Source organism: Desmodus rotundus, chromosome 9, assembly GCF_022682495.2.
Source record: "Desmodus rotundus isolate HL8 chromosome 9, HLdesRot8A.1, whole genome shotgun sequence".
NCBI classification, from domain to species: domain Eukaryota; kingdom Metazoa; phylum Chordata; class Mammalia; order Chiroptera; family Phyllostomidae; genus Desmodus; species Desmodus rotundus.
In genome coordinates this window covers 113,286,634-113,307,788 of record NC_071395.1, presented here as the reverse complement: position 1 = coordinate 113,307,788, position 21,155 = coordinate 113,286,634, and the positions used below count along the sequence as shown (strand labels likewise).

Here is a 21,155-nt window from a genome sequence, read left to right as displayed (position 1 = left end):
GGCCCTGCAGCTCAGGTGACAGCTGCGTGTGCCTCGCTGCGCAGCTGTGGAACCGTCCACGGCCGGAGGCTTGGTCTTCGCCTTTGGAGACAGACAGCAGGCCTGCCCTCCGTTCCTCCGGCCCTGTGGGCAGGCCTTTCCCGCAATAGGGAGGCAGGAGGCGCCAGCGGGCGAGTGAGGGGGCACAGGGTGACTTGTGACATGGACCCTGGAATGATGCTGACGGAGACCTAGAAGAATCCTGGGAATTGCGGTTTTCAGGGCTTTTTACTTCTGTTGGACAAAATAAAATAAAGGTCATGAGCATCACCTGCCAGGCGTCAGCGGCACGCACAGCAGCCTGGTATGTGCTCAAGGTGGACATCTCTCCTGGTGACTGGGTCCCTCTGCGCGTCAGTGCCTCGGCCTTGCCGGGCGGGCCTCTCCCAGGAGTGGAGCGGGTGGAGCAGGGAGGGAGACACGTGGCTTTCACGTGTCACGAGGATGCTGCCGGTGGCATCGCCCGTGCGCTTGACTGAAGGGCCTGCTTCTGGCCTCTTCCTGCCGTGGGGCCACCAGCTCTAGCTGCTCAGTCCCGGCTGTGTGGGGAGCGACGGGCAGAGGAGCCGTCTTCCATCTGCACAGCCCCCACCCCAGAGTACTGGGGGGGGTGCGCCACACCCGGGGCGCACAGCAGGCCCTGCGTGAGCCCTGTGGGCCCCATTGTCTTCCAGGCATGAGGAGCTCGACCGCACGGCCCGGGAAAGGGACGCGGTGCTGGCCTCGGTGAAGGATGCCCACGCGGAGCAACTGCGGGAGCTGGAGGCCCGGGTCCTCGAGGTGCAGGCCCAGTGCGAGGCCCTGGAGCTGCAGGCCCGCCGGGCCGAGTGGAGGCAGGCGGACGCTCTGAAGGAGAGGGACGCCGCCATCGCCAAGTGAGTGCGGCCCCGGGAGCGTGCTGGCGCAGGCCGCTCTGTGTGTGAACCACACGTGCCGATGAGAGAGGACGTTAAACCTGCCCGAAAAAAGTCGCTGCTCAGCTGCTTTGCATTTCTGTGCTGCTACAGTAGCGGTGCAGGGCGGGGCAAGGTGACGCCCGTCCCCCACGCACCGGGCAGGGACGTGCTTGTCCTGTGTCAGCCGGGCCGTGGCTGACACCCGGGTGGTGGGAGGGGCCGTCTGCTGTCCGGGTGAGGGGGCCACCTCCTGCCCCTGTGGACACACGAGGGTGGAAGCGACTCCGGCCTGCCGCATCCCCCGAGGGCTGCGCCGTTGTGGGGGGGGGGTGCGGGGCCTCGCACCACAGAAACGCTGCGCACTCACAGCCGTGCTCCCGCCTAGACTGCGGGAGGAGGCGTCCACGCTGAGATCCGGCTGGGACGCCCAGGTCGCCCAGCTGTCGAAGGAGGTGACCTCCAGGGACCTGCGGGTCCAGTCGCTGCAGGAAGAGGAGGCGGAGCTCCAGGCACAGCTGGCCCGGTGCCAGCAGGACATCGGCAGGTGACTGTCCCCTGGGTGGCCCTGGGCCCCGGGTGCCTGGTTCGCATCCTCTGGGGAAGAAAGACAAGAGCAGAAACAGAAATAGAATTTCCCTCAGTTGTCTTCCCATCTTCAATTTCATTCCTACCTGTCCTTACTGTTTCCTTCTGAGTATTTCCTTCGGCTTTGATTCAATGTCGTTCTGATGACTTCCGGCGGCGGAATCTTGGATGATTAACTTCGGACCATTCCCCTTTTCAAAGAAATACAAGCGTTTAATGCTAGAAATTTTCTTTCAGGCATTAAGTTGTATCCCACACATTTTGATATTTCCTAATTTCCTTGCGATTTCGTCTTTGGTCCATGGGTTACGTGGAAGTGTGTTGCTCGACCCGTTATTTTGAGATTTCCAGATACATTCTGTTGCAGATACCCCACTCGGTGCTGTTGGGACAGAGAACGCGTCCTGCACAACGTGGGCTCTGCGGTGTGCGTCGGCTTTGTGGCTGCAGGGGGTCCTCTCCCAGCGACTCACGGGGCCCCGGGGCCCTCGCGGTTCTGACAGCTGCCAGCAGAGGGCATCGGAGTCCGCACCGTGCTGCTCGGTGAGCTGCCTGCCGGCTCTGAGGGCATGAGGGCGGAACCCTCCCGAAGGGCAAAGGGCTCCTGCTCCCGCGGTTGTCACGGCTCCCCAGGAATTGCCCTTGTTCTAGGGAGGTCCCTGCCTGCTCCTGGTGCTGACTGGCCCCCAGTTCCTGCCCGGAGCCTGGGGGCCCCTCTCTCCCTTTGCTGTGCTGTGTTATTTAAGTGCGTTTCCTGCCTGTGGCCTTGGTGGAGTCCAGCTTTTTTTTCTATCTTGTGGGACAATCCCTGCTGCTCATTTGAATATTTAGATAATTTAATGCTTTTATTGACATGTTTGGGTTTACATTTCCAGCTTGGTGCTTGGTTTCTGTTCCTCCTGAGTTTTTTTTCCTGCCTTTTGAAAATCAATTGAGTTTTTTTTTTTAGGGTTTCATTTTCTGTCCACTGTTGTCTCAGTAAAAGCTCTTTGCTCTGCCCTGGCCGGGTGGTTCGGTGGGTTGGAGCGTCGGCCCCACCCCGGAAGGTTGCAGGTTGACCCCTGGTCGGGGCAGGTGTGGGAGGCAGCCGATGGATGTTTCTCTCTCTCCCACCCAGCCTTCCTCTCTCTCTCAAATCAGTAAGCATGTCCTCCCCGAGGACTGAAAAAACCCTCTCTGTTCTGCTTCTTTAGCGATTGTTCCGCGATCACAGTTCGTGCGATGGGGCCTCCTCACGACCTTCTGCTTCTCGTCCCCCTTCTGGCTACTGTCGTCTCACACGCGACTTTGTCACCTTCGGTCACTGACACGGTTGTTTTTCACTTGATGGGACAAGTGCCCTTTGATTGAAAACTTAAAATGAGAGTGAAAGCTCTATACTTTTTCTAATGTTTATTTCTGATGCTCTTCGTTTTCACCAATCAGTGTCCACGTTTCCTGGGGTCCAGTTTTCTCCGGCCCCGCCTCCCCCCGCCCACGGCCTCTGGCATTTCTGGGCTTTATCTGTCTGAAGCCTGTTTCCAGGATGGAAGATTCCAGGGGAGAGTTCTCTCCGTGACGGTCTCTGGCGGCGCTGCGGTCACTGCCGTTCCTCTGCATGAGGCACGCCGCTCCCTCCCACACCAAGCCCTCCTCCCGCCCGCTGGCTGGTCTGCAGTGACTCGGCTGTCACGTGTGCGGGAGGGTGTGGGGGACGTGTGTCCGCGTGGGGCTGCGCGGTGACACCCCCCAGGTTGCCACGCCCCCCGCAGCACCTGAGTTACCACTCCGGACCCTTTGCTGTTGGTTCCGTATGTGCACGGCCGCCTCCGATCCCGAAACTATTTTGGGGCTGATTCCATCATCACTGTTTGTGGTCCGTTCCCGGGGGCTGAGAAGCCTGTTCCTGTGCCTCTGCCAGTGATGAGCCGCGAGCCTCTGAGGCTGTATCTTTGCCCTCTCGAGTAGCCACCGCTGCAGCCGGGGCAGGACCCCACTTCCACGTCGCCTCCCCCCTGGACTCTCAGCCCTGTCCGTGTGACCTCACTGCTGCTCTGTGACCAAGCCTGCAGACCGGGTGTCGTCGTTCATCCGCACCCACTGGTTTCCCCGGCTCTGGGCTCTGGGCTCCAGGCACAGCTTGGCAAGGTCCCTCCTCAGGGCCTCAGGAGGCTGGCCCTGCCGGCAGCTGGTGCTGCCGGCTACCCTCTGCTCTACGGCTCGGGCTCCCCTCCCAGCACATTCAGGTGTCGTCGTCAGGGGACGCCGTCAGCCCTCCTGGCCCTGTGGCCCTCACAGCCTGCACCGACTTCCTGCAGGCCAGTGGGCAGGCTGGAGGGTCACTCAGCACCGCCGGGCCCTCGAGCAGCCGTCCTCCTTGTGCACAGCCCGGCCCTCAGGAGGCTGTGCTGAGCGCGTCCCGGCGTCTGTGCTGTCCCTTGGGCCCCCGCAGCACCTGGCGGTGATCCCACCGGAGGCACGGGTCTCTCCTGGTGCCCGCTTTCTCATTCGTCTCCTCGGTGGCTTCTTCCCTCTGTTCTGGTCTCTCTAGACCTCCTGTTCAGTAGGTGTCTTCTCCATTCTGGAAGGTTCTCTCTTGACCCTCCAGCTCACGGCTGTACCCAGGATGGCTGCATCCAGGATGTTCCTCCATCCGCACACCCCCTCGCTCTCGGGTTTGCGTCCGCAGCTGAGGCGCCCTCCCCCCTCCTCCTGCACACTGGCTCTTCTCCTGCTTAAGTCTGACCATGTCTTCACGGGCTGGGTGTTCTCAGTGCTGGGGGCCCTGGCCGTGTGCTTGCCACTGTGCCCAAGCTTGTCTGAGGTGTGCGTCTCCTCCACGTCCAAACGCAGAAACCCCTCAGCCGCCAGCCACGAGCAGGCCGGTGTCCGCGTGCACAGGGACAGGCGGGAGGGTGCGGCCACGGCCCCGGGCACCCGCCTCACCTGCACGTCTCCCCCTCAACAGGACGGAGTGACACTGGTGACTTTCACGCCCGCAGGTACCAGCGGCAGCTGTCTCTGGCCGCGGAGAGGGAGCAGAGCCTGCAGCGCGACAAGGTGCAGCTGGGCCTAGACTGGCAGCGGCGCTGTGCCGGCCTGGAGAGGGACCACTACCGCCAGTCTGAGGAGCTGATCCAGGGGCTGACCATGGCCAGAGAGCAGGTGAGCCCCCCCAGGCCCCGCCGTGGACCATGCACTCCGTGGAGGTGGGATCTGGGCTAGTTACCCTTGGATTTGGAAACGCGATCCTCGTGAAGCACTTCGACCAGTGACAACCCCAGCTGTCCTGACCAATGTGCCCCTGCCCGGCCACGGGCCTCTCGTGGCGCTTCCTTAGCTGCATCTCCGACTGGCCAGCTGGGACGGTGCCCAGGTCCCTGTGCAGCAGGTCCGGGCAGCCGGGAGGAAGAGTGGCAGGGACGAGAGAGAGGGGGCCGTGCCTGGGGCCCGGTCACTGTGCGACGCCAGAGGTCTGGGCCTGCCCCCCAGCCCTCCCGAGGTGAGCAAGTCCCACATTCCCCAGGTTGCTGCCAAGCTCCAGGAGGCGGAGCGGAAGCTGCATGATCAGGAGGTGGTGCTGAAGGCCGTGACCCTCGAGAGAGATCAGGCCCTGCGAACCCACGGTCTCCTCCCTGAGCAGGAGCTGCAGGTTAGCACCCCCAGCCTCCCCGCCCTCCCCTCACGTCTCTGCTGCGCCGCTGGTCCCACCCTGTGCTGGAGGGTGAGTGTTCGCTGCGGTCTGCGTCCACCGGCTTCTCTCCGGCCCAGTCTGGTCTGCTCTGCTCGTAGACCCTCCGGTGGGGGCTGCTTTGTGTTTCGGAGGGTCTGGTTTTGTCTGCACAGCCCACGCGGCTCCTCTCCTCCTGTTCTTGTTTCGCCCTAAGCCCTGGAGCCTCCGTGCAGCGTCCTGACAGCCAGCCCCTTGCAGGCAGCGCCCCGCGCCCCCCCTCGAGTCTTTCCTCGGGGGTGGTGCGTGCCCTCGCCTTAGACTCGGTGCGTCCACGTGTCCGCTGCCGGACGTCTGAGTGTTTCCGCAGGGCGGCCATCACGAGGGTTGCCCAGAGGACACGCGCGGCCCCCTGGGAGAGGCATTGCTCGCTCACAGCGCCAGGCTTTCCGCAGCGGCTGCCTGTGTCAGCTGTCCCGGTGCACGTGGTTCCCTTTCTCCGCATCCTCACCGGCACTTGTCCCTGTCTGTGTCTTTGTCACAGGCACCTGGCAGGTGGCCAAGGACTTTTTCACTGCAAACGAAGGGTCCCCAAATTTCTCAATAAAGTCAGCTCCGAGAAGAAAGAGGTCTTTCGTGATTCTGTCAGAGCAGGGAGGAGGGCCGCTGCTCCGAGGGACTTGAGGACCAGTGAGGGGCACCAGGGAGCGGGGCCAAGAGGGCAGGAGGCACCAGGACAATGTGGCCTCTGGCCAGCAGCGGCCGTCGCCTTCCTCTGTTGCCAGAGCCACCACCTCTCCCCGTCTTGTGTCTGGCAGGGGCCCCCGGGGCGTCCGGGAGAAGAAGCCAGTTCCAGTTTCCCGTCTGGGGAGATCCGGCGGCTGCAGGAGCAGAACGCTAGCCTGCGCGATGCCGTCGCCCGCATGAGGACGCAGATGGAGGCTCTGAGCGAGCAGGGGCTGCCTCCCACCCAGCCGGCCGGAGATGCGGCCCTCGAGCCGCAGCCTGATGCACAGCCTGCCACCCCTGGTGAGTGCGGGGCCGGGACGGGGCTCCACTGGGCCCCCAGGTTTCCCCGGAGCTCAGACCTGAGCACCTGGTGGTCAGCCGCCTTCCTCCAGGGCCGGGGGCCTGGGGGCAGTTTTACACGTGGGTGAGAAGCGGAAGGGGGTGAGGGGTGCCTGACTCACTGAGAAGCCCGAGCGAGACTCAGGCCGGGACTGGGCTGGCGGGCAGCAGGCCTGTCCTGGGAGGGTGCCTGCAGGGGCACATGGGGTCCTGTGGAGGCTGTGGGTAGAGGGACCCCAGGCCGCTGAGACTCAAGACTCCACTTTCTCCTGATGGCTGAGCCCCTGCAGAGGCGGGCCAGCTGGTGCCCAGACACTGCACTCTGGCGGCCAAGGGGGGACGGCCCACAGGTACCGGGACACAGGGGGCGGATGGGGCAGCGAGGGGGCAGCTCCAGCGGCTGGAGCCCCTGCCCCAGGAATGCTGACTGCACGGATGTCCGTCCCTCCGTCCCTGCACGCACCTGCCTACCAGGTTGCATGTTTTATTTGGCAGATTATGTTCTGGCCCTTGAAGCAGAAATACGAAATCTCAAGTGCAAGTTTAAGACACTGGAAGAACAGCTGGGAGATGTGCCAGAGCCTCGGAAGGTGCCCTCCTCACAGAGCGACGCCCCGCCCAGCGTCCCTCCCGCAGCAGAAGCCAGCGGTGAGCATCCGGTCTGTGCACCACGGGCTCTGTCCCAGGAACACCCTCCGTTCTAAACCGAAGTGTGAATGTGGAGCTCAGGGCTCCCTTCCCAGCACCAGGCCCACCCATCCCAACGCCTGGCCCGCTCGCTCCGTGCAGAGGGGCTCACGCAGTGCCCGCTCTGTCTGGCTCCCCGCCACCCTCACTGTGCTTGGCTGCCCTCGCTGTGTTCAGTGCCACCGCCGGGGGCTCGGGACACGCTGCTTGTGGTTTCCTTTGGCAGCGTCCTGTTTATCGAGAGGCTTTCCGGGTGCTCTGTGGGGTGGGCGGGATCCGCTCAAGCGGCTGGGTGGCTGCCACAGGCTGGCAAGCGAAAGGTCTCACTCTCAAGACAGACTTGCTGGCCCGTCTGGCGGCTCGTCCAGCCTCGCGGGGCATTCCTGCCGTCTCCTTTTTCATTGTTCTGACTCCGGCTTCGATGGCGAGAAACCCGGCTCCCAGCGTCCTTGGTCCGCTTACATCTCTGTCACATTGCCTGGACGTGAGCATCCTTCCTGGCCGGCCAGGGTTCTGGTGGCCAGGCCAGGCTGCCCGCCGCACGCTCGGACGCCCCTCGCCCTGCCCGGGTGCTGGCCCATGCAGATGGCTAGCGGGGTCCCCCACCGCCTGCAGCCCCTCGTCTGAAATCACGGAAGTTCTTGCTTCCCCAGGGTGGCTGCCTTGTCTTTCTCCTTGGGTTTTGTTTTCTGGTCAGATTAAGGAACTCTCTTTCTCTTCCTACTTTAAAACAAATCTTTTTTTTTGCCCCAGTTTTGCCCGTTTCTGCTCAGTGTGTGCTGGCGCTTGGTTGTTAGCCACACGGACCTGGAGCTGTTCTGCACCCCTTGTGCGCTGGCCCTCCCGTCCTTGGTGACGCCGGCCCTGGCACCCACCAGGCCGCCTGCTCCCGATTGGTGTTTGCACATCAACCTTCGCGATCCGACCCCGCGGTGGGGCTTGAAGTGCGCTTGTAACAGGCAGCCCGTGGTTTCTCCGTGCATTCCGCTCGCATTTCAGTGGGTGCGTCCGAGCGTTGCCCGAGGCCACGCCCCACTGGGCCCGCTCTGAGCCTTGGCCGTTGCGGATGCCACTGGTCCCTGCGTGGGCCCCTCCGGGCACCCCGACAGCGGGGTGGAGAGCCTGCCCAGAGGGCCAGCTCTAGGTCTGCCCTGTCCCCTTGCCTCTCACAAGGCTCTACTCTTGTGTCCCTTCTGTTGTGCCGGTGGCTCTGCCTCTCATTTTCCGACGTGGGTGTCAGCGCCTGGAGTTTCCAGCCCCTCTTTTGTGAAACAAGCCCCTGTGGCTGTGAGCATTTGGGGTTTGGCTGTGGGCACGTCCCCTGAGCTCTGTCCCCAGTGTCTTCACGACACTCAGCCGAGGAGGGCAGGGGTGGGGGCCTCCCTGCAGGGGCCCTGCACTCTCAGCCTGCGCTGAACTGGACTCAGTCCCCACAGGGCCCCCCGCCCCTGCTCATGTCATGGGGCCAGCGGTGACGGGGGCATCCTTGGTGGAGGCAGAGAAGCTCGTGTGCCTGCCCTGGACAACACAGGGCCTCACAGCTTTAGGGATCTGGCCTGACAGGCCTCTTTCCACAGGAGACACCACGCCCCCCAACAGCGTGTCCCTGGGGTTGGCGCTCAGGCGGCTGGGAGACAGGACACGTCTGCTGAACCTCCTGGTGGTCCGGCTCCGACAGCAGGTGCGGCCTCCCGGCAGGCTGAGTGGGTCTCGGACTGGGGAGCGTTCCTGGGAGGGCAGCCTACGGCCTCCTTCGCGCCCCGGACACCTCTGTGCCTGCTTCCCTGCAAGGAGGCAGTGACTGCGGCCCCACAAGCAGACAGAAGGGCGGTCAAGTCCACGTCCGCCACAGCAGGGAGATGCACACGTGTGGGGGCCTCACGGCTGCCGCGCTCCCCGTCCCCATTCCTCACGCACGGCACACACGCACGACCCCCCGGGGACGGACACTTCCTGCGAGATTCCCGTTTTGTCTTGGAAATCACAGGTGGTTCGATCTTCCGGGGAAAGCGACCACCTCCACCTCGAAGTGTTTTTTATTTTTTATCATTTATTTTTTAAAGATGTTTGTTTATTTTTAGAGAGGGGTAGGGAGGGAGAAAGAGGGAGAGAAACATCAGTGTGTGGTTGTCTCTCGAGCGCCCCCTACTGGGGACCTGGCCCCCGACCCAGGCATGTGCCCTGACTGGGAATCGAATCGCCAGCTCTTTGGTTTGCAGGCCTGCGCTCAGTCCACTGAGCCACACCAGCCAGGACATGTTTATTCTTTAGTTAATAGTGTCTACCAGACGATCGCCCTTTTTAGTGTGTGTGTGACAAATGTGAGGACTCAGTATTCATCAGGACTTCACTTCAGGGTCCCCGTACTGACCCTGCTGAGGGTGCCACGGGGGAAGAGTCGAGGGTCTTCTAGGTGCCTGTCCTTGTCCCTCTGAATGTCGGGGTGGGGGGGGGCAGGGAGGCTGCCGGGCTCCACGTGGCTGCCTGCAGTCCCCAGCCTTCCGTCCACCTCTGTACACGCCTTCTCCCAGCCCCCACCCTTTTCAGAGCCCCCGCCCGATTTCCCCTGCAGTGCCTGTGTCCCCGAGACTGTTTCCCGCAGGCCAGGCTGCAGGCCCCACTCTGTCCAGATGCCTCCCAGCAGGCACAGACCCCCGGCCGCCCGCGCTCCGTGCGGACAGGCAGGGCGGGTCTCCTGGGCCTGGTCCAGGTGGGCTGGGGCGAGCGCCTCAAACAAATGAGAGGAGAACCTGAGGGCCGCGTGTCCCGTGTGATTTTCCTGAACCTTCCGCCACCCACCTCTGCTGCTCTGTTCCCCAGCCCCGTCCACGGTGGCTTCCTCTTTCCTAACGGTGCCCCCGACGGCCCCCAGGTGCTGCAGGAGCCCCTGGAGGTGGACGTCATCCAGCACGTGCTTCCCCACGAGGTGGACCAGGTGCACCTGGAGATGCTGGAGCTGCAGAGGCAGGTGGCTGAGCTGGAGAAGCATCTGGGGACAGCGAGGCAGGGAGGCAGGGAGCCTCCGAGCAGATGGCAGCTGCATGGGCCCAACCGTGTGGCCCTGGGGGGACAGGTGGGTGCCCTGTGCTGGCCTCATATCCGCCCCGGCTGCTGGCCGTCCGGGGTCTTGCTACAGAGGGTGCCCTGTGTGCCCTCTGCGTGGTAGTCGACAGAGCCCGGCCTGGGGGCTGCCCACCCCCCACCCCCACCATCTCCCCCCACTTCCCTGCCACCTCTCTCGCTCGCTCTCCCTCTCTGTGGACACGCTGCTGGAGGGGCAGGGCCAGCCTCGCTCCTCCTAGTCTTTACAACCTACCCCTCGGCTCCGAAGCCAGGCCTGCACCTGTGACCAGGGCTGGTCTCTGTCCTCCAAGCAGGAGCCCTGAGGCCCTGTGGGGCCCTGAGGCCAAGTGCTGACTGGGGTCTCCTTCAAGAGGACCCTGTAGCTCCCATAAGCTTCTCAGTGTCTGAGGCGGGGCCACCTGTGCAGGAGACGGGGCTCCCACCCTGGTGCTGGCCTGGTCCCAGCCCTGCTGCCTGTCCAGCCCGTGGGTTCGAGCTGCAGAGAGAGCGTGCAACAGCCTGCTGTCCCCCAGTGGGACGTCCAGACCAGGCCACCTTTCCTCTTCCTGAAGGCACCTTTTGACGTGCCTCCTGAGACCTCTGTCAGTTCCTGTGGTGACCTCTGGGGACCTGCTCATCAGGGAAACATGCCAGGGACTGCAAAACCATGTTGGCAGGTGCTAGAAGTTCTCTGCCAAGTGTCGCTAGAAGCTGAAGACAACGCGGCCACCTGCCTTCACGTACCCCCAGTGGCTCTTGTCCCAGGGCCAGGTTTTGAGAGTGGGACTTCAGGACACTGAGGGACAGGCACCAGGACACACTGCCCGTGCCGAGAGGCCTGGGCTGGGGAAAGAGCTTTGGTCTGGGGCACTGCCTGCTCAGGGGACACAGTCTGGGGGGGCAGTGGGCGGGGAGGTGCCGGCCTCTGTGCTGTCAGGACGGATGTGTCCCAGCCCTCCAGGGCTAGTCCCGGCCCAGCAGGTGCTCTGTCCACAGCTGTGGGTGTCCACTGCGTGTCCCTGGTGCTGCCAGGCGCTCGGTGCCCGGCGGAGCCCTCGAGCCCCCGGTTGCTCGCCGACCTCACTCGTCTGGAGTGAAGGGAACAGAGTTGTGCCCGAGAGCAGGGCTTAGGGTCAAGGGGCCGCCCCATGGCTGAGAGGCTGGGGCCGGTGGGGACAAGCCCCCTGGGCCCTAGTTCTGCTCAGCGGTCGGGGTCTCATGCAGCTCCAAATCTAAGCCCCCTGTGAGCTTGGGGATGGATGGCCGTTCCTGGGCGAGAAGTCCCCGGCACAGGAGACTCAGGGGCTGGTTCCTCCCCCTGCTCCCCCCACCAGCCCACCCAGGCCGCCCAGCTGTGTGTGTGCAGCTGAGGGGAGGGGCGGGTTGTGCGGGCGGGCTGGGGTGTTGTGAGAGGACGGGGCACCGGGACCGTGTCACGCATTCCTGGACACGGGGCTCCGAGATTCCCGCTCTCTTGGGAGGAACCAGGGCAAGTGGTGGATTCTAGCATGGGGACATGCGGGGGCACGGGAGTGGAGGGACGATGGCCCCTCTGACCTGCTGACCCACGGAGTCTCCCTGCCCTCACCCCTCACTGTCCGCCTGGCCTGCCGTCTGCTCCCCACTCCTTCCCGAAAGCAGCAGCACCGGCAGGGACATGCAGGTCCACTGGGGGGCAGTGTCTGCCGTCCATCCCCTGCTGGCTCTTTGGGAAGCTGGGGACCTGCTCAGGGGTTTGACGGCACAGCGTGACTGGCTAAGAGCTGCCCGTCCCGTCCCTGTGCCCTCCACACCCTCTCCTCTGAGCTGGCGCCCGCGCTGGCCCAGTCCTCAACCTCCCTGGGGCTGCCACGCGCTGCCCTCTGGCGCAGAAGCACCATTGAGATGTCTCAACAGGCCAAGCTCTCCTCCCTGCCTGGCGTCTTCCTTCCTCACCATGAGGCAGGCCTGGCCCCCAGCCAGCGAGGTGACCAGGGCAGCGGTGTGGGCCCGAGTGCTCGTGGGGGAGCTCCTGAGTGTGTCCGCTCATTGTTAGCATTGCCCCGTCACTGGGGAGACACCTCAGAGAGCCACCGGGGCAACACAGTCTCCCCCGAAGCCCAGCCCAGCCCCCCTTGCCGTGCGGCCACAGAGGCCAGGACCCTGGCGTCCAGACCAGAGGCGTGGCAGCAGTGCTGCCTTGCTCGTGCCCAGAGGGCAGCAGGGGGTGAGTCTCCTCTCGAAGCCCTAAGTGCCCCGAGATTGCGAAGCCCGTTCTCAGAACTGCTCTTTCCTCACTTGAAGAAACACAGAGTCGGACAGTGTGTTCCCGGGCAGGACCGGGCCTTGGGCATGGACGCTGGCCAAGCTCTTACCTCCGGACCGGCCGCCCTGGCCAAAGCGCCTGCAAGGCCCTGACAGAGGCGCTTCAGGGCACATGGGGCCCAGTGCATGAACCTGCTCTGGGCTCTGGCCTTTAGGCTGCCCCGACCCCTCCGCCGGCCCAGGGCCCGGGGACACAGGCGACCTGGCCCTGGCAGCATTTGGGCCACACAGGCCTATGGCACCTGCCACCACCAGGGCATTGGCCGCAGCGCCAGGGCAACCTGAAGAGGGGTGCCGCAAGGGCGGATGCCTGCCAGGCCTGCAGCGGCCCGCGGGGAGAGGGGTCAGGACAGGGCGTGCTGGCCTGCGCCAGGGACCCGGAGCAGGTTCCTTGTGGCTGCGCCAGGCCACGCAGCTGGGGCGGGCACACAGCGGCTTTTTCTCAGGTGTCAGCAGCTAAGTAGGCCACCTGCTTCCCTCGGGGCCTGGGGTCCCTCTGGCCCCTCCTGGGCCTCTGCCTGACACAGAGGCAGGCCCCTCTTCCTTTCCCTTGTTCGCCAGGCTCCACCTCACTTCCAACACCTCCCACGGGCCCACATGACCCTGGAGGAGCCATGGTGGGCCCAGGTCAGGACGATGGGGATAATAGAGGGCTCGGGACTGGAGGGGTTCAGATCTCAAGTGTTGTCCTAGAAGCCCTGGCACTGTCCCCAACGCTCCCACTGCGGCCTCTGCTTTCTCTGCCTCTCCGTCAGAGCGGTGGGGAGTCAGGGGAGCCGAGCCAGATGGGAGTCGGGGCAGGTGGACAATGTGCCTGAGCCAGGGGCCCGGGGCCTGGGAGGGGCCCAGGAGCACGGCCAAGGGCAGAGTGCAGGGTGGGAGGGAAACTGGAGAGTGGGGTCGGCTCTGCAGCCCCTGGGTCCCTTCCAGCCCTCATGGGTGCGGGGGTCGCTGTGGGAGGCTGGGCGTGGGTGCTGGCCGGCTCCTCATTGTCCTCACTGAAAAAACACTCGGTGGGGGAGAACAGGGACCCCAGGGTCAGGGCTGGGAGGGAACTGGATGCAGAGGGACAGGGCGTCCCACCTGGGACAGGCATGTGTGCAAGTGCTGTGGCCTGGGGCTGGCCCGGGACGCCAGCACCCCCGCCCCCGCCCCCGGGGGCCAGTCTTACACCCCTGTGGGTTTCCCACACAGGTCGCAGCAGCTGGGGGGCCCGCGGGGACCGAGGACCCCGGGGCGCCGCCCCCACAGGTCCCATCTGTGCAGCAGCTCCAGCGGAAACTGAAGGAGGCGGCCCGGGTGGCCCTCCGCCTGCAGCTGGAGAAGGAGCAGCTGCTGGAGCTGGGCAACCGGCTCCGTGCTGAGCTGGGCCGGCCTGCAGGTGAGCCCTCGGTCCTGGGGGTCGTGGGGCCGGGTGGGAGAACAGCGGCACCCTTGTGGGCAGACGTGGGTCCAGAGATGTGGGGAATAGAGCCCTGCGTCCAGAGGGACTTTGTGAACCTGCTCAGTGGCCACCATTGTGAGAAATGCTGCCTGCGGTGCTGGCGCGGGGTCCAGGCTGGCGGGACCTCCCACCACAGCTGCCAGGGCCCTGCTGCACTCCGCCAGCCAGGGGCAGGGGACTGTGCTACCACCCCGCAGCCCTGTCTCCACGGGCACTGCTTCGGAAGAAAGGCTGTGGCACTCTTATTTCTTGTCGTCAATACTTATGTGTTTGTTTTTAGAGAGAGGGGAAGGGAGGGAGAAAGAGGGGAACATCAATGTGTAGTGGCCTCTGTGCGCCCCCTACTGGGGGCCTGGCCTGCAACCCAGGCATGTGCCGTGACTGGGAATCGAACTGGCGACGTTTTGCTTCTCCAGACGGGGTTCAACCGGCTGATCCCCACTGGCCAGGGCACGGTCTCACTCAAAAAAAGAGGCGCATGTGGCCCTGGTTGGGTCGCTGGGTTGGTTGGAGCGCCCTCTCCTAGACCTGAAGGTCACCGGGCTACAAGAAGGCAGCCGACAGACGTCTCTCAGAAAGCAATGGAAAAATGTCCTTGGGTGAAGATGGAAAACCCCAGGACACACACCTGTCCCGAGCATGCAGGACAGGCCCCGCTGCCTTCAGGGGCGCAGGGTGGCGCCGCCCCGTCCTCACGCGCCCTTCTGTGCAGGCGCAGTCTGGCCACCGGCTCCGGCCCCCCAGCCCTGCTCCCGCGGCACCGGCCCGGGTCCCCGGGTCTTGGGTCTCGGGTGGCTTCCCCTGTCCATCGTTTTCGAGTTCCTGTGAGGACCCCAATGTACAGGGCTCGGTCGACGAGACCCTGAGGCCGTCCCCTTGCTCCTGTCCGTGGCCTGAACGCCGGCCCCCAGCACCGCGTGCCCAGAAAGCCGCCTGAGGAAAACGGGAACCGTCGACGACAACGGGTTTGGCCCGGTTCCCGGTTTGTCACAGTGCAGCTGGCGGGCTGTTTGCGTATTTCTGTGACACAGCGTGTCAAGGTGACAGCTAGGCTCCGGACGGGCCCCCCGTGCCCGGGCCGGCGGATTTCCCGGAACCCCGCGCACTGCCTGGGCGCGGGCGCACGGACGCGCTCGCTCGGGGAAGCCGGGCACCGCGACCCCGCGCGGACACCTCCCTTCCGCGAAGAGCGAAGACGGTTCTTTCCAAACATTCCAGGGCCTTCCGGGAAACGTCAGTGTTCCTTCGAGTTAGAAACACCGCTGCGCGTTCGGTGTTCGGGAAGTTTGCCGGGGGCCCGCAGGCAGACGCGGGAGGGAGGCCGGCCCGGGCGGGGCGGCGTTTTGATGGGGCGCAGAGTCTGGCGTCCGAGCGCCTCGCTTAGAGAGTGAAGCGGCTTCGGTCTGGCGTCCGGAGCAAAGGGACGCTGGAGAACGCGGTGTCCTTCCAGCAGAGCGCGGGCGAGCTTCCGCTGTGAACCGGTGGCCTCTGGGTATCAAAACTCAGCTTGAAGTCACTGTATCTGAATCGCAGCCTGACCGAGCGCGAAATCCCTTCCCAAAGGTCTCTTTTCCGCAGGCTTCCTGCGCGTGTCTTTTCCCACGCTCACACGCGGCTCTGCCCTCCCCCTCGCACCGCGCGTGCGGACGGTTTCGGCTCCCTCCCAAGCGCATTTCCGCGCCCCAGACCTTCTCCCGGACTCGCCCTCCGCCTCCCTTGCAGACGCGGTGTCCCCGTGTTATTCCTGCGGCCGCCATCGCGCACGTTCGTTAGACCTTCCGCCCCTGAAGCCCTCGGCTGTGGGCCGTCCCCGTCTCAGCTCTCAGGCGCCTTTTGGGACTTCTAGAAGCGTCTCCTTCGGGAAAGCCAAAGCCTGACAAAAGTCCTCAGCCGGGCTCACGGCGGTCCCCTAATCGGCCGCACCGTCTCCCGCGTCTGGACAGCGAGGAGGCGGAAAGCGGGGGCGCCGCGCCCGCAGGGCTGAGCGCGTGGCTCGCCGCCCTCGCCTGGAGGAGACTCGGGACGCTGTTTCAGCAAACACCTTGTAGAGCAACCGTTCCCGAAGCTCTCACCACGCATCTCGTGTCCACCTCTTCGGTGTGTGTGTTTTTCATAGGCGCACTTGGGTGGCTCACGGGGACCTTAGCACAGCGGGCCCCAGCCTATGTGGCGCCAGGAACTGGTTTCACCGAAGACGGATTTTCCACGGCCCCGCGAAATATCCGGCCCCCGGGTATTCCAGTGTCCGCCAGCCACTCACCACCTGCTGGGAGGGCTGGTTCCTACAACAGGCAGCTGCCCGGTACCGTTCGCGGCTGGGGGTTGGGGCCCCTGCCTTGGGAGATATCAAAGTCAGCTATTTTCCTGGGCCATATTTCTTTTCTTTAAAAAAATATTTATTTTTTAGAGAGGGGACGGGAGGGAGAGAAACATTAATCAGTTGCCTCTTGTATGTGCCCTGATGGGGAATCAAACCGGTGACCTCTCAGTTTGTGTGGTGACACTCAACCCATTGAGCCACTCTGGCCAGGGCCAGGCTATCTTTCTTGATGACACATTTTAGAACAGTGATAACGTGAAGTTACTGGACTAATAACTGAGGTAGTGCCCCGGCTGGTGTGGCTCAGTGGATTGAGTGCGGGCCTCTGAATCAGGGTCGCCGGTTTGATTCCCAGTGGGGGCACATGCCTGCCTTGTGGGCCAGGTCCCCAGTAGGGGCCGCACAAGAGGCGGCCACACATCGATGTTTCTCTCCCTGTGTTCCTCCCACCATTCTCCTCTGTCTAAAAATAAATAAATAAGATCTTAAAAAAAAATAACAGGTAGAATAAAAGTTGCACGTCTGCATTACATTTAATTCTGATAACTCTGAAGTCATGCCTATTTTAATTAAGCCAGCAAACGTATTTAGCAATGGTTATTTTATATCATGCTCACTTGAAAAAAGATTTGCATTAATTTCTATATATTTTTTAGAATTTTTATAGGAGTGCTTATTTAAGCCAATCAAATAGCGCTCTGATGAAAGCTCACTTCGGAAACAGCATCCAGAGGTGGGGAAGTGTCTGTGGCACGCACACAGCTGTGCACACAGGGCTCGCAGCCCCCGAGGCCGGAACACCGGCCGTGAGCTGGGGGCTGCGGCACGAAGCTCGCTGGTCTGTAAAAGAGCCGGTGGGCCGAGTTAAGCGTGCCTGCTCAGCCAGCTGAAACTCTCTCTTTACTAGTATTTGTAGATAAGATTTTTAAGATTTCTGGTTTGCCCGATTTCCACATGTTGCCCCCCGCCCCAGCCTTTTTTTCCCTTTGGTGAGGAACATGCCAGGCCAGACTTTGTATGGTGTCTCCAGTTTCAAGTCTGGTGTTGCAAAGATTTGCAAGACAAAGTTGCTCTCTGTTCCCCCAAAGAACTGGATTGTAGCCCAAATACCCAGGGGCTGAGCCACCCACCTGCTCTGCCTGTGTCCCGGAGGTCCCTCTGTCCTTGAACACGGTGTGCCAAGGCCTCCTGTCCTGTCTGAGGGCACAGGAACCTCAGAGCAGGTCTGGGAGGAGGGCAGCCCCGGGCGGCAGATGGCCACGGCGTCCAGGTCAAGAAGGGCCCCAGGGAGCTGGTGAACAGCCCTTCTTCCCGACTCCTCTCTGAATTTGGTAGGATCTTCTGGATGTAGAGGGAAGGGGACTCTCTCATTGACAGGATCTGTGCCTGTCCTGGGGCATGAGTTCCTCATGGCAGGGGGTCCAGGCCATGTCTCCAAGGACCCTGCATCGTAGGGGCTGCCGCAGCCACACCTGCCGCACTGCAGGGCCTGGGACAGCATGGCCACCCTCACTGACTGCCCTGCTAGACCTATTTCCTGGCCTTGAAAATTTTTCCAAACAGGGTCGTAGACAGAGTGGACTTGTTTGGGGCCCTTTAATGGTGGGGGGACCATCAGGGCCCCTCTGTCCCGCCCAGCCTCGGGTAGTGCTGGTCACCTTTGCTTCAGCCCGTCCATCTCACTTCCTCACTGCCGTGGACTCCCCACCTCCCTGGGGCCAGCCCGCTGCCACGCCCAGTAAGCCCGTGTTCTCCGCGTGCGCTCCGTTTCAGGGTGAAGGCCAAAAAGACTCCCCCTCCGCGGGCTCGGAGCAGCAGCCCTGGTCAGGGGCACAGTCCCACCAGTGGCCCCCCGCCTGGCGCATCGATAGTTTTTAAGTCTGTTAGTCTCAGCAGGTGACTGGCCTGTCCAGGGCCCTCCCTGGATTGAGGCAGCTCTCTGACTGTGGCTGGAGGCGGCGCCCCAGGGTCTTCAGGAAGGACAGTCCCCAGGGGCCGGCAGGGGCAGGGGCCGCACTAGGTTCTGGGTGCCTCTGAGAGCTTCACTCGTGCGCGCGCCTTCTGTGCCGAGCCTGTCGTGGAGGCCGGCTTGCAGTTTCCCAGCCCTTTGCGCACCCGCCCAGCCAGGCGTCTTGTTTTCCCAGCGCCATCTGACTCCGAGCCCTCGCTTTGCGGAGCACTTTGAAGTCGCCTCTTGCGCCATCCTGGCTGTGGGGTGTCATTTTCTTGAGAGCCACACAGGGAGTTTCGCCTGTTTTCTGTCCAACCACATCTGGCTGCAAAAGAGGCACGAAGCCCCCAGTTCTGTCTGACCGCAGTGTTGGGCCCCCGAAGGACAGTTCCCAAGCCAAGTTCGCAAAACAAAGTCACGATTTTCTAGGTTGGGACCTCTCTAAAAAATGCTTTTTCAATTTAGGTGGTTTTCCCATTTAAGGGATTTATGTCAGTAGTGACTCAAACCAATAAGCCTCTTATGGCTTCACCGTGGACACGAGGCACGAGGCGTCCCAAAGAAAGCAGCCCTCCCAGCGCCCTCGGCAGTCTGAGCGTGGGGGGCGCCTCCAGCCACAAGCCAGGGAATCATACAGCGGGCTCCCCTGGAATGGGGTCACTGGGGCCCCTCATGCTGCTCCCCCAAGAGCAGAGGCGCTGTGACCCCGGCTCTGCTCAGCTGGCTGCCAGGTGCCCCTGAAGCGCACCCTCAGATGGAGGGGACCAGAGGAGCCCATCCTCCTGGTCACAAGGGCCTGCTCCCAGGACCACGTGACCACAGAGACAAAGAAGCAGCGTCTCTGGGAAAGGCGGTGGGCGCAGACCCGCAGACCGGGAGGGCTGTCATCACCCAGGCCACTGGCGCCCCCAGCCTGGGCCGAGTCTCTCAGATCGTGTCTCCCTCCAACTAAATGCAGAGGAAGAAGACGAGGACTCTCAGCACTTTCCCTTCCACCAGCCCGGGAGCCCGAGGTCTGGGAGGCTGGCGGGCAGGGGACTGGAGGGGAGCGAGGGCAGCAGCGGCCACTCCCAAAGGCCACCCCCCTCCTGGGAAGCGCCCACCTTTTGAGGTTATTCCGGCTGGTGCAACAATTAAGTTGACTCAAGATAGATCAAAGGGAGGAAAAAATAATGTAATTTGTACTTGAGGAGGCTACACAGCAATGAGACCTAAAGAAATGACCGAAGCAGACGGCTTCTACGCTTTTAGACAAGGAACCCCGGAATTCATGGGGCTTTGACGAGACAGAGAAACCCGGGCTGGGGGCTCCCGGGCTGGGGCCTTGCTCGGTGTGGAGCCTCACACAGCCCTCCGGGCCCTAGTCCTCTATCTCGGCGACGAGGAGACAGTTCCTGCTCCCAGGGACACTGGGTGGGTGGTCCAGTCCTCCGCTGTTTCTCAAGTGACGTTGACTCAAAGTGTGCGAAGGGGCCCTTGGGGAAGCAGCCTCCTAAACCCCTAATCGGGCAGGTCTGGGGGAGTCAGCCCAGGCTTGTCTTCTTCCGTGGGAGGCTTACCTTCAGACTCGGCCAACCCTGCCCACTGTCCCTGTGCATCCAGGGAGCTGCTTTGAAGTGAGCGCCTTCCTGCGACCTTCCTTACGTCCCCTTCTTGGTCCCAGTGCAAACCGTCCCTCTCCCCAGCTTTTGAGATCCTGCTTCTGGGCATTGCTGCCAGTTGGATGGAAATAAACTCAGAAATGGTCCACAGGTGTGGGCGTTTCTCACATCAGGCATATTTTGGGGTGGCGTGCCCCCAGTGGGCCGGCCCACCCTCCCGCTCTCTGAGGCACACAGGTGTTAGATGCCCACCTGCTGAGGTTCCTGCCCCCAGGCCCCAGATCAGGCTCACCTCACCGTCAGCCAGCGTGGGCTCGATGGGCTCGCCCCCTGCTCTGGGGGTCGGGAGACGGCAGCTGTGGAACTCTCTGGTCCTGGTGCCTGTGTTAATGGTGGATTTTCAGCCGTCTTTGCATTTTCTTCTCGGGCAATTTGTCTGTGCGGGTTTTCTGCCTCTTCTTGGGCCAATGTGGCCACCTACACTTTTGTTGGAAAGCTACACATTCTCTCTGTCTAGCCTGGAGAGCACTCCCCTAGGGGACACGGAGTGGCCCGGACTGCTGTCCCCGGGGGTACTGCCCCTCCATTCTCTGGGACCTGCACACGGGCCATCATGTGGGATCGGCTAGAACCACCTCCCACAACACAGCTGTGTTTGCAGTGAGAAACATCGATCGGTCGCCTTCCGCACACATCCGGACCTGGGACCGAACTCGCGACCGAGATGTGTGCCCCAACCAGGAATCAGACCGTTGACCTTTCTGTTTGTAGGACGATGCCCAGCCCACTGAGCCACACCAGTTGGGACCTGAGATGAAAAATTTGAAGACTTCCGGCCAAGATGGAGGTGTAGGTACATACATTGTGCCTCCCCACACAACTAAAAGAAGAACAACAAATTTAAAAACAAAAAAACTGCCCTGGCTGGTGTGGCTCAGTGGACTTGAGCCGCCAGCCTGCAAACTGAAAGGTCACCAGTTCGATTCCCAGTCAGGGCACAGGCCTGGGTTGCAGGCCAGGTCCCCAGTAGGGGGTGCACCAGAGGCAACCACACATTGATGTTTCTCTCTCTCTTTCTCCCTCCTTTCCCCTCTCTCTAAAAATAAGTAAATAAAATCTTTAAAAAAAAAAAAAGCAGACAGGAAGAGACGTTGTTCTAGGAGCAAGGGTGGGCCGTGTCCTTCCCAGGGCTGTGGGGTCCTAGGTGCTGCTTGGCCACAGGGAGCAGGGGGCTGTCTGCACGCACTTCTCAAAGCCGTCATGCCAGGAGCCCGGTGTCCCCGAGAGTTCCGGTCCCCCGTGGAGGGTGCTTCTGTCAAATGGTAAAATGGGGCAGCTCCTCATGCTGACCCTCATTTCCTAGCTGCTCACTGCGGGCCGGGAGGGTCTGAGAACCAGCCTGGCCTGCTGACTGCTCCTCATTTCCCGCCTGGACGTGCCACCTGAGCAAGACACAGCCAGCACACATGTGTGTTTGAACCAGCAAGCAACACGCTGAAGGCGGAGTGGGTGGGCCCGCACGTTTCCGGGGGAGATGACGCGGGCAGG

At 62.6% G+C, this 21,155-nt stretch overlaps 1 protein-coding gene across 7 annotated transcripts in view; it reads left to right on the top strand.

The window, feature by feature from the left end:
* CCDC57 (coiled-coil domain containing 57) overlaps positions 1–21,155 on the top strand; it is a 56,341-nt gene that overhangs the window by 16,639 nt on the left and 18,547 nt on the right. For all 7 annotated transcript variants that reach the window (XM_053910851.2, XM_053910848.1, XM_053910852.2 and 4 more), the window contains 9 exons: positions 714–914; positions 1,321–1,479; positions 4,502–4,664; positions 5,026–5,151; positions 5,988–6,198; positions 6,733–6,885; positions 8,502–8,605; positions 9,797–9,997; positions 13,486–13,672. In XM_053910851.2, coding sequence (XP_053766826.1) covers positions 714–914; positions 1,321–1,479; positions 4,502–4,664; positions 5,026–5,151; positions 5,988–6,198; positions 6,733–6,885; positions 8,502–8,605; positions 9,797–9,997; positions 13,486–13,672 — 1,505 coding nt within the window. The remainder of the gene's footprint in view (positions 1–713; positions 915–1,320; positions 1,480–4,501; positions 4,665–5,025; positions 5,152–5,987; positions 6,199–6,732; positions 6,886–8,501; positions 8,606–9,796; positions 9,998–13,485; positions 13,673–21,155) is intronic.